At 47.9% G+C, this 12,326-nt stretch overlaps 1 protein-coding gene across 2 annotated transcripts; it reads left to right on the forward strand.

Moving 5' to 3' along the window:
• Window positions 4,970-11,637, forward strand: NME6 (NME/NM23 nucleoside diphosphate kinase 6). 2 transcript variants are annotated; one of them, XM_018038433.1, is made up of 6 exons: window positions 4,970-5,096; window positions 7,577-7,673; window positions 9,033-9,135; window positions 10,088-10,127; window positions 10,526-10,686; window positions 11,060-11,637. In XM_018038433.1, exons 2-6 carry the CDS (start codon window positions 7,584-7,586, stop codon window positions 11,224-11,226), a joined length of 561 nt encoding a protein of 186 aa, XP_017893922.1. In that variant the 5' UTR covers window positions 4,970-5,096; window positions 7,577-7,583; the 3' UTR covers window positions 11,227-11,637. The 2 variants fall into 2 exon arrangements, with proteins under 2 accessions (XP_017893922.1, XP_017893923.1); XM_018038434.1 differs by lacking the exon at window positions 4,970-5,096 and adding an exon at window positions 5,115-5,216 and having other exon boundaries at window positions 11,060-11,585.

The raw sequence follows: 12,326 nt of genomic DNA on the forward strand, positions 1-12,326 counted from the left end.
ACGCCCCCACCATGAGGAAGATGTTGCTATTAGCTGCTTTTCATACTCAAAGATGCAGAAGTTGACAGAGGGATGTAACTTACCCAAGGGAACAGAGCTGGGAACTGGCAGGGCTGTCTTGAATCCGGAGGGTCAGTTCTAGACTCTTTCTATAACTCAAGTAACAGTCTATGTCCCTCTGACCAGCCTCTGATTCACATCAACTCCACTGTATCTACCCTCCACCTTTTCTCCCCCATGGAATTTCCTATAGGCTCTTATGGGGTCCAAAGACTTACATAAGAATTCATATTCATAGCTCTCCTCTTCTTGGCCCACTTGCACTCTGTACTTTTGTTCTTCCTCAAGAACTTAGAATGTCTCTGCTGCTGCTGCTTAGTCGTTCAGTTGTGTTCAACTCTTTGTGACTCCATGGACTGTAGCCCACTAGGCTCCTCTGTCCATGGGGATTCTCCAGGCAAGAATGCTGGATTGTGTTGCCATGCACTCCTCCAGGAGATCTCCCCATCCCAGGTCTCCCGCATTGCGATAGGATTCTTTAGCATCTGATCCACTTTGGTCTGCCTTAAAGATAATTGCTCTACATTCCTCTTGCTAGACTATTTATAGTAACCAGTATGGTAGTTTTTCTCATTTTCCCAAATTCGATTTCTCTAAGCATATATTTCTCTTGCAGGAAAACTCCTGAACTTACCATTACAGAACTTACTGAATTCCCAGACGATCAAGTGAATCACAATGACTGCTTTTATATCCCCTTTAGAGGAATATGCTGGTGCTTGAGGAAACCAATAGCTACAATCAAACTCATTGATCTTCAGTAAATGATTCTTTTTTCTATGCATTTATTGTGTTTTTTAGATCTCACATGTGAAATCATACAGTATTTGCCTTTCTCTGACTTATTTCATTGAGTGTAATGTCCTCAAGATCCATCCATGTTGTTGCAAATTGTAGGATTCCCTTCTATTTTTATGGCTGATTTATTCATATGTGTGTGTGTATACTCTCAGAACATTTTTATCCATCCATTCATCAATGGACACTCAGGCTGTTTCCGTGTCTTGGCTATTGTACATGATGCTCTATGAACATGGGCACGCAGGTATCACTTCAACATAGTGTTTTTATTTCCTCTGCACATATTCCCAGCAGCAGAATTGCTAGATCATATAATAGTTCTAGTAATTCTCTGAGGAATCTTGACTGTTTTCTACAGTGGCTATAACCAACTCACAATCCCACGAACAGTGCTCAAGGGTTCGTTTTTCTCTCCTGCCAGAATTTATAATCTCTCATCTTTTCAATAACAGCTCTTCTTAACGGGCGTGACAGAATATCTTACTGTTTTTGTTTACATTTCCCTATGATTAGTGATGTACCTGTTGACCATTCATACTTTTTCTTTGGGAAAATGTCTGTTCGGGTCCTCTGTCCAATTTACAATTGGATTGTTTCATTTTCACTAATGAGTTGGGGGAGGAGCTGACTTCACACACGGTTTCTGTCTTCTCTTCAGCTGGGTTGTTAGCTGGTCTGCTAGGGCCTCTCTTGGGAGTCCAGATAGTTGTGAAAGGGAGACGATGGTAGCAGTGATGGCTAACTTATCTCCTGCTCATGATGGTTATTGTGTTGCTAAGGTTTCTCTTGCTGTGTCCTTGGGCAAGGGCCACCCATCTCGTGTCTGAGAGTTTTGCAACTAAGGACTATTGTCCTCCATCTTGGGAAGGCTGGGATGATGTGCTGAGTGAGGCTGCTGTGTTGGGACATAGAGGTGTGGTCACAGTGACTGAGACTTTTCATTGCCCGTCTTCTGAGACTTGGAGGTTTGTTCATGTTTGCTGTTATCCATCATATCCAGTATTTAGGGACGCTTTCCTGGATTGCTAGGATTCCTATTGTCTCATGTTCAGTGTCTAATGGATTAATTTACTGGCATTCACTAACGGTGTCCTCTGACTGTGCACAGTTTGAGCTGCTCTCACTCTGCTTGTCTGTGGCTCATAATTGGGTGAAGTACTGGCTTGTCATTCATGGAGTCAGGGTTGGGAGTTGAGGGTTCCAGAATTAGAGGTTAGAATTTACGGGGTGGGATTTAAGGGTTAGAGGTTGGAATTAGGAGATTAGAAGATGTCAGTGGCTCAGAATCTAGAAAGGAAGTCTAGGATGAAAGGGTTACGAGTTTATTAGTTACCGGCTTGGGTTGGTGTTGGAAATTAGTGAAGTATAAAGGTTAGAGTGGTGGTCAGAGATCAAAAATGTTCAAGTCAAGGGTAAGATATTTGCGTGGTGGTTAGGGACTCCCTGGTGGCTCAGATAGTAAAGCGTCTGTCTACAGTGTGAGAGACCTAGGTTCAGCCCCTGGGTTGGGAAGATCCCTTGGAGAAGGAAATGGCAATCCACTCCAGTATATTGCCTGGAAAATTCCATGGACAGAGGAGCCTGGAAGGCTACAGTCCATGGGGTCGCAGAGTTGGACACGACTGAGCGACTTCACTTCACTTAGGGACTGGGGCGGGGTTAGATGTTAGGGCTGCACCATGGGCCTAAGGTTTAGGACCTGAGTGTAAGGATCAAGGGTGAGAGTTACAAGGTGAGCTTCAGAAGAGGAAGAGTCAGGGTCAGGAGATCTAGGGTTAGGTAACAAGTCCAAAAGGTTAGATCACTGTCAGTGATAGGATTGGGGTTTAGGAAGTAGGATTGAGTTAGGGACTAGGGTTGGGATTTGTTATAGTCAGTTAGGCAGGGTGAGGGTAACTCCCTCTTTTTCCTTGCTGTGGGAAGATTCTCCAAACAGAGAGAAGACATCAGGTTCTCAGTCACATAAGCTCCAAATTCCAGGAGAGAACATGTCAAGGTTTCATGCCAACTCTTTCACTGCATACCCCTTTTGACCAGGGCGACACCGGGCCCTGAGATTCAGCAAATCAGCAAGGGAGGAATATGCTGGTCTCCCTCTCCTGCAGGCACTACCCTGTATCTGCAAGTCCTGCTCTTAGGGTCCCCTTCACTTGGCTCAGAGAAATCACCTTTCCACCTCGGAAGCATTCTGCACTTATTAATTTTGTTCAGTAGATTTCCAGTCATACATACACACACACACACACAGACAAACACACATCCACACATACAGAGAGGAAGGAAGTGATACGGCTGCTAGCTAAATTCTGATCTCTTCTTTAGCAAGGCCAGAAGAAAGTGAAAGTGAAGTTGCTCAGCCACGTCCCACTCTTTGGGACCTCATGGACTGTAGCCTATCAGGCTCCTCCGTCCATAGGATTTTCCAGGCGAGAGTGCTGGAGTGGATTGCCATTTCCTTCTCCAGGGGATCTTCCCGACCCAAGAATCGAACCCGGGTCTTCCACATTGCAGGCAGACACTTTACCGTCTGAGCCACCAGGAAAGGGTGGGCGAAAGCAACAAAGATATGGGCAAATGCTCAGAAGAAACATAGAGAAGGGTAATGGGGAAGAGAATAATGAGAAAGGGTGTTGCTTTAGATAGTATGTCTGGCCAGGCCTCTCTGAGGAGGCGACACAAGGCCGAGGAGTAAATCAAGTAAATACTGGGGAGACAAGCTTTCAGGCAGTGAGCACCTCCTGTGGAGGCTTTGCCGTGGGAACAGGGGGTGGAATGATAGGAGTGAGGGCAGAGTGGTTTGGAAAGGCACGCAGGTCGGCAAAAGCCAAGTCATGTAGTTCTTTAAGGTCCATGGTGAAAAGTTTGGATTCTTTTTCTTAGTAGAGCAGGAAAACACGGCAGTGATTTAGGCAAAGGAGTGACGTGAATACCTTGTGCATTAAAAAGATGATTCCACGTGTCACGGAGCAGCCACAACTACTGAGCCTGTACTCAGTGGGTCAGTGTACTCAGTGGTTCAGGAGACACGGGTTTGATCCCTGGGTCAGCAACATCCCCTGAAGAATGAAATGGCAATCAACTCCAGTATTTTTGCCTGGGAAACCCCATAGACATAGAAGCCTGGCAGGCTACAGTCCATGAAGTCGCAAGGAGCTGGATACGACAGTGACTAAACAACAACAATTTAAATATGCTGGATGAAAAAGAAATACACCTCAAAAAAGACTTAGGGGCTGCCACTACTCCTGTACATTAACACTGTAAGAAGGCAGTATGTTCTTAAATACCACTATCTAGAGACAAAACTAGACAAAGATAGATGTCCTTCTGGATAGAATGAACGTAAGTCATAATTAACCTCTTGGGACTTTCCTGGTGGCGCAGTGGATGGGAGCCTGCCTGCCAAAGCAGGAGACATGGGTTCAATCCCTGGCCCAGGAGGATTCCACATGCCACGGAGCAGCCACAACTACTGAGCCTGTACTGAGTTGAAGAGCCACAACTACTGAGCCTGCTTGCCTAGAGCCTGTGCCCTGCAACAAGAGATCCCACTGCAATAAGAAGCCCGCACACCGCAACCAAGAGTAGCCCTTGCTTGCTACAACTAGAGAAAGCCTGCACAAAGCAAAAATAATAAAGACGACAAATACAAAATTAGCCTCATAATGGGTGATTCACTCAACTGAGTTCGGACTCATACCTGGTGTAGAATTACTTCAGTCCCACCAAAACCGAATAAGACACAAGTTCTCTGTCCCCCGCGTCCCTCCGAAAGACAAATACTGGGCAGCAACGAAGTGCCAGGCACTACCCTAGACCAAAAATAGAGCGAGTCGGGCGACTCCGGCGGCCCCGCTCACTGCCTGGCTGCCACCCTGAAACGCCCATTCTGTCCTCTCCGAGGTCTTCTCTGAGCCACATCCCGTCGCGGTGCCACCTGCCTGGTCCGCTCTCCCACCTGAGGGCGGCCGAGCACAGCCCATCTCCCATCCAGAACGGCTACGTCACTTCTTCCCTCCGGAGCAAGCGCCGGAAAGACATCAGGGCCACGGGGAGGCGGGCCCTCCTGCTGCACGACATCCCGGATTGGCTGGCACAGCACCTCACCCCCGCCCGGGCCGCACAGCAAGGACCCCGAAGAGGGCTGCCCGGGCGAATGCCTAAAGGACCCCGCTTGGACCGAAAGGCTAGCTATCGCAGTGCCTGGTGGCCGGGTCCCACGGCGGGAGGACCAGGTGACTCGTATCCGAACTCCACCCGGGGCTCCCAAATAGCCCAGAATCTGGAGTGGGTTTAGGCCTCGGTACAAGGGGCCACACCGCAGGGCTGCAGGCCTGGAGAACTGGAAGAGCAGGGTGGGGAAGAGGGTGGTGTCTAGAACTGAGGCTGTGAGCTTGGGGGACTGCAGGGTGGGGCTTCAGGTTTCGGAGGCAGAAAGCCGAGGTGATGATGAGCTTGGGAGGACGCAGAGCGTGGCTGGCATCCTCCAGGAAGCGGAGAAATAGGAGCCTCTGTAGTGGAGGCAAATGCCCAGGGAACTTCCAAAACTTACAAGTGTCTTAAAGGAGCGACTTTTATGTTGAGCAAGTTTCCCGACTTGTTCCTCTTGGTTGTAAACCAGTATCCAAGACAAGCTTGACTTGGCTGGCATTAGAAAAGGAGCTATGCCCTCCCCTGGATAGCGTCTAGCATTCTGGCCTTGGAATAGGTGAATCACTCATTCACTCATTGATTCAACAAATACCGTTGAGAGCCATGTGTGTGCTAGGCGCTCTGCAGTACAGAGGACACAGAGGCAAAACAGATCTGTGCTTTCATGGAGCTGACCTTCTAGTGGGGAAGAGATAAGTGAAGGAGACGTGTAGGAGCCATGAGAGTGGGGAAGTGAACTAAGATCTAGTGGGTGAGTAGGAGGTAACCAGCGGGAACGCATTCTGGGCTGTGAAAACTCTGGCTGTCAGGCCAGAAAGTCTTGGAGCTGCAAGGCCCATGAGGCTAGAGCAAAAGCAAGTTAAGGTGTATGGAGTTCTAGATGAGGGATCAGATCACGCAAAGCCTAGTAGGACATGCTAAGGGCTTTCAGGTTTTATTATAAAAGCAGGGCACACTTTGGAGGGTTAAGGAGGGAAATGAAATGATCAGATTTGCAGTTTTAGTTCAATGGCTATTGTGTGGAGAACAGATTGTAGAGGGAGCAAGAGTAGAAACTGGAAGATCATTAAAGAGGCTGTTGCATAAGTCCAGGGAGGGTTGATGATGTTTTGGACTGGGGTGGTGGCAGCTGAGAAGGAGAGAACTGTATGGATTGGAAGGACACTGGTGAGGCAAAATTGCCAGAACTTAGTGATATTGTGTATATGGAGGATGAGGAAAGTGAGGTGGCCAGGATATCTCTCCCTAAAAATATGACAAGATTCTGCCCACTTTTGGGTTACTCACCACCTGGGATGTTAGGGAAACTAGATTGGCTGATCTTGTACTGGTTAGGCTGCGGTTAGCTTTGTGGATTGACTGGAGCATCAGCCTGAATGCTGTAGAAAGGGCATGAGTTTCTAGACCTTGGCAGTGTTTCTGTTTGGGCCAGACCCTAGCACTGCCTTTAATGTGCCACTTTCAGGCTAAGAGAAATAACGTGGTTGTCCAGACTCTGTCTCTGTGTGTGTTCATGGAAGCCTTCTCTATTTGCTGGCAGATTTAGAGGTTCCACCCAGATAATCTTTGAGAACTACTCCTTAGACCTGCATAGATTATCAGTTTCTTACATGTAAATAGAATTTCAAAGTTGGACGAGATCTCAAGTTTTCTTAGTCCAGTTTAAAATACTTTTATGTTTTTTATAGCATTTCCACAATTATTTATTGAGCTCATACACCATGATTAGACTGTAGATATACAAAGGTAAATAGAATAAGACTATATAGGTTCATTTAGTCAATAGAATTGATTAAGCGTCTTTGTGCCAGGCATTTCAGCTACAGAATGAGTACAACTTGTCTTTGACCTTTGAGTTGCATGTCTGCAAGCCTTACCATGGTGAAGGACAGGGAAGCCTGGCTTGCTGCAGTCCATGGGGTCACAAAGAGTCAGACACAACTTAACAACTGAACAGCAAGCCTTGCCATTGAGGACAGCAAGTGTATTAAAGGGTTTGATTTGGCCAGGGTAGATCCTGACTTATCTGGAACATTAGAATTGAAATCGTATGTATCCAGCAGACATAGGCAGTGGCGGTGGGGAGAGGTGGGGGAGGTGAGAGGGGGTGGTATCCTGGCAACATCCCAATTCCTGTCCATCCAGTCTTGCAATTCTAGAATTGATGGGAGAGCCCTGTGTGACCCTACCCTTGTGGCTAGAGTCTATAGGAATGTAAATTGTAAATCCTCTGTAAAGCACAAAAGATAGAAAGTGAAGGGAGTACTGGCAGAGACAGGTAATGTTTAAACTTCAACTTCTCATGAATGGGTCACTCCTTTGCAGGGTTACAGTTGCATTAGCAAGATTATGTCCCCTAGTGGGTAAATTGAAGGCCCCTGTACTATTCCTTTCCCTCGATCCCATGATCCCAATGGGCATTTAAATACTAAGTAACTGTCATGTGCTTTATTGACCTTTGAGAAGTGAGAGCCCTGGTTGACTTGCAAGACTGCCTGGCTCCAGAGTAAGAAGGGTGGGGACTGCAACACTGATGTGCCTCTAATTGGCTGTCTGATGGCAGGAGGGAGATGACCTCGATCTTGCGGAGCCCGCAGGCTCTCCAGCTCACTCTGGCCCTGATCAAGCCTGATGCAGTTGCTCACCCCCTGATTCTGGAGGTAAGAACATGTCCTAAGCATCTACTGTATGCCCTGGGCATTGCTTCTGTTTCAGGTGCCACAGGGCCATTTGTGAAGACTGACAACACAGTCCTGTGCTAGATGGTGTGGAGGCAAAGCTAGACGTCGTGGACACTGACCCCAAGGAGACTAAAAATCTGTTGGAGAACTGAGGCAGATAAAAAATATAAGAGGGACTTCCCTGGTAGTCCAGTGGTTAAGAATCCACCTTGAAATGCAGGGAACATAGGTTTGATCCCTGATCAGAGAACTAAGATCCCGCTAAGATTGGGGCTAAGCGGGGGCAACTAAGCCCACTTGCCACGACTACTGAAGGCCATGGGCCACAACGAATGATTCCGCATGAAGCAATGAAGATCCTGTGCTTAGTCACTCAGTCATGTCTGATTCTTTGCAGCCCCATGGACTGTAGCCCCCCAGGCTCCTCTGTCCATGGGATTCTTCAGACAAGAATACTGGAATGAGTTTCTATGCCCTCATCCAGGGGATCTTCCCAACTGAGGAATGGAATCCAGGTCTCCCACCTTGCAGGCAGATTCTTTAAACCCATGCAGCCAAAGAAACAAATAAAATATTTTTTAAATAATTAAAGGCTCTAATACAGTAAGAAGAACCAAATCTCAAGACAGTGTATGTATACTAGTTGTCTACTGCATATGCGCTCAGTCGTGTCCGGCTCTTTGTAACTCCATGGATTATGGCGTGCCAGGCTCCTCTGTCCATGGAATTTTCGAGGCAAGAATACTGGAGTGGGTTGCTGTTTCGTCCTCCAGGGGATCTTCCTGACCCAGGGATCAAACCCTCGTCTCCTGTGTCTCCTGCATTGCAGGCAAATTCTGCACCACTGCGCCACCTGGGAAGCCCTAGTTCTCTATTGCTGCCTAATAAATTACCACACACTTAGCAGCTTAAAACAGCCTTCATTACCTCACAGTTCTAGAATGTAGAGGTCCAGTAGGTTTGGCTAAGGGCTAGGTTCTCTCCTTAGGGTTTCACAAAGCTGAAGTCCAGGTATCAACTGACTGGGCCCTTATCTCCAGGGTGTGGGGAAGAATCCATTTTGAAGCCATTCAGAATGGCAGAATTTGATTTCTGTGTCTATAGGACTGAGGTCCCCATGTCCTTGCTGGCCTTCAGGTGGGGACTACCATTTTTAGTGACTACTCACATTCCTCGTTACATGACTCACTCCCATCTTCAAGATAGCGACAGGGTGTCTCTTTTCTTCAGCTTTTAGGCTCTAAAGGGTCCCCAGGGTTCTCTTGGCTAGCCTGGGTCTCCTGTTCACTCAGACGCTCCCTTTCACTGACTTTTATCTTTGGGGTGGTGTTTGTCCAGGCTGTTCATCAGCAGATTCTGAGCAACAAGTTCCTTATTGTGCGAATGAGAGAACTTCTGTGGAGAAAGGAAGACTGCCAGAAATTTTACCGAGAGCATGAAGGTAGGAGCCAACAGTCCTCTGAGTGGGAGGCTTCTCTATCCCTAGAAAGATTTTACGTGGACACCCAAGTCAGGTTCTCACTGATGTCAGTTCAGTCGCTCAGTGTGTCTGACTCTTTGTGACCCCGTGGACTGCAGCACGCCAGGCTTCCCTGTCCATCACCAACTCCCAGAGCTTGCTCAAACTCATGTCCATCAAGTGGGTGATGCCATCCAACCATCTCATCCTCTGTCGTCCCCTTCTCTTCCTGCCTTAGTCCTGGCATCGGGGTCTTTTCCAATGAGTCAGTTCTTTGCATCACATGGCCAAAGTGTTGGAGTTTCAGCATCAGTCCTTCCAATGAATATTCAGGACTGATTTCCTTTAGGATGGACTAGTCTGATCTCCTTGCAGTCCAAGGGACTCTCAGGAGTCTTCTCCCAACACCACAGTTCAACAGCATCCATTCTTCAGTGCTCAGCTTTCTTTATAGTCCAACTCTCACATCCATACATGACTTCTGTACTTACCAACTGTAAAATTCAGCCAGTCTTCTAGAGAGTGGATTGATAACAAACTTTTCATGTTTATCAATGTTTTTAAAATATTTTCTAGGAGGGTCCTACCTCATGGTACCAACAAGAAATTTAGTTTTATATCCTGATAATATCACTAGTTAACAAAAAACTCTGTCAAGTACTGTCCAAAGGCTCATGATTTCATTTAATTTCCCAGCAACCCCATGAGGTAGGTATTATGTCCCCAGCACACAGATTAGAAAACTAAGTTAGACGAGTTACTGATTTACCTGAAACTACACAGGTGCTAAGTTGGAGAGCCTGGGTTCAGACCCAGGTAAGTCAGACTCCCTGTTCCTTTCTCTAAAACAGTGATTACTCCCTCCTCTAGGGAGGCAGGAGTATAAAAAGTTTTCTTGGTACCGTGTCTTAATGGAGGTCTTCTCTCCTTGCAGGGCGTTTTTTCTATCAGCGGCTGGTGGAGTTCATGGCCAGGTATTTCTCACTTTGGTTCCAACATCTTCATCCACTGAGACTTATATCCCCTGCCCCCCAAGTAGATTTGTTAATTTTATTTGCCGCTCTTTAAAATTGTAAGCAGGGTCGAGTGTCTGAAGAAACGTGGGCTCGGGCCCACACTGACCCTGTGGCCACCTGTTCTGAGGTGCTTAGTGATCCAGGGGCTGTAGAAGAGTGTTGTTGAATGCTTCCTAACAACTCTGCTGTCTCGGTGGCCTTCTTCATCAGCGGCCTTCTATCACCTCTTTGAAATAGTACTCAGCTAGAAAGGCAAGGAGACTCTCAGGATGTCCAGTGTGCCTTTGGGCCCTGCTCACAGTGTGCCCTCCGGAAGCCAGAGCCAGATTGATGACACGTGCTCCCTTGGTTCACAGTGGGCCGATCCGAGCCTACATCCTCGCCCACAAGGATGCCATCCAGCTCTGGAGGACCATGATGGGCCCCACCAGAGTGTTTCGAGCACGCCACATGGCCCCAGATTCAATTCGTGGGAGTTTCGGCCTCACCGACACCCGGAACACGACCCACGGCTCAGGTGAGGCGGCCTCCTGTGTCCACAGTATTAATAAGGGAATTTGGTTCAAGGATGGTGGGCAGGCTGGATGGTGGGGTTGAAACGCAGATCCCCCAGTGAGCTTTCCTCCCAGTTGGCCCTTTGTGGTGACCTCGCCAGATGTGGCCCAGGACTTAGGGGCAGGAGAAGTACAGGCTCTGGTTTCTGAACCCAATTACTGTGTTCTTGCCTGGAGAATCCCAGGGACAGGGGAGCCTGGTGGGCCGCCGTCTATGGGGTCACACACAGTCGGACACAACTAAAGCGACTTAGCAGCAGCAGCAGCATGGCTGCTTCTTGCCTCTACGCTGCACTCCCTATGAGAATCCCCTCTCTTTTTTACCTCCCCTCACAGACTCTGTGGTTTCAGCCAGTAGAGAGATTGCAGCCTTCTTCCCGGATTTCAGTGAACAGCACTGGTACGAGAAAGAGGAGCCCCAGTTGCGCTGTGGCCCTGTGCACTACAGTCCCGAGGGTGGCGTCCACTTTGCTGCTCCAGCAGAAGGCCTGGGGCCAGCCTGACACAGGCCTGTCAGTTTGTGAAGACTGGTGGCATTGCCCAACCTTCTCTCACGGACCTCTGGTCCCAGAGCATTCTTCTAGGACCAGGGAGGCCTGGAGCTCCTTGCGCCATCTCTGCTGGGCACCACACCTGCGAGAGGGCCTAAGCTCCTCACTGCCGCCTCTTCTAGAATCTCACTATCTACCTCTTCTCTTTAATACTCGTGGGTGGTTCAGAGAAATGATGCCTCCTCTTTCTTCTGAGAACTGTTTATCATTTTCAAGGAGAAGCTTGCCCAGCTGACTTGCCTGAAAAATGCAGTGACTCTGTATTAGCCACGTTTGGTCTGTTTTCCTTAATAAAAGTCAGTATGCTACTGAATAAAGGCTGGGAGCACTGCTCAAGGTGCTCTCTCTCTCTTCTTAACTGGAGTAATTAAACCTGTGCTAAGTCAAGTTTCTGGTCTATGCTAAGTGAAGAGAGAATTGTGTCAAACTCTCCCAGGAGGTTCACGCAGCGTGCAGCTTATGTAGAGCACGAAGGCCCCTGGCATAGGCCTGCATCCTGGAAGAAAGGACACCTTTGGTTTGAGCAAAAGTATGTCTGCCCAGTAACGGCATATTGTTATGACTCTTTTTTTTTTTTCTGATTTGCACAGAGCCACTAAAGGTAGCCATGTCTCTGCTTGTAGCTGAGGATGACAGTTACCTACTACTATGACAAACCACCTCAAGATTTCATAGCTTAAAACATGACTGAACTTGTTTATATGTCTGTGGATTGGCCGGGTGATTCTGCTGTGCTCACCTGGACGCACATGGCTGCGTTCAGCAGTTGGGTCCAGCGTGGTGTTTCCTCCTGAGCTGCTGCTTTGCATAGTTATTTCAGGGTTCCAAGAAAGCAGGCCTCCATTCATGAGCTTATCAAGCTTCCGCTAGAGTCACGTTTGCTGATACCCCACTGACAAAGGCAAGTCACATGGCCAAGCCCAGAGTCCATGTGGGAAGCAACCACACAAGGCACAGATGCAGGGAGGTGTGAATCACGAGGGAGCATTACCCTGACAGTCTACAAACTGAAAGTGAGATGGCTTGAATTTATATAGACAACTTATGAAAAC

The sequence above is a fragment of the Capra hircus genome, chromosome 22, assembly GCF_001704415.2.
Source record: "Capra hircus breed San Clemente chromosome 22, ASM170441v1, whole genome shotgun sequence".
Lineage (NCBI taxonomy): Eukaryota > Metazoa > Chordata > Mammalia > Artiodactyla > Bovidae > Capra > Capra hircus.

Bases quoted from the DNA above. Each gene is read 5' to 3' on its own strand.
- NME6 (XM_018038433.1), top strand. From the start codon at position 7,584: ATGACCTCGATCTTGCGGAGCCCGCAGGCTCTCCAGCTCACTCTGGCC. The intron at 10,128-10,525 runs GTATTTCTCACT...CTTGGTTCACAG, and splicing joins CTGGTGGAGTTCATGGCCAG to TGGGCCGATCCGAGCCTACA. The intron at 10,687-11,059 runs GTGAGGCGGCCT...CTCCCCTCACAG, and splicing joins GAACACGACCCACGGCTCAG to ACTCTGTGGTTTCAGCCAGT.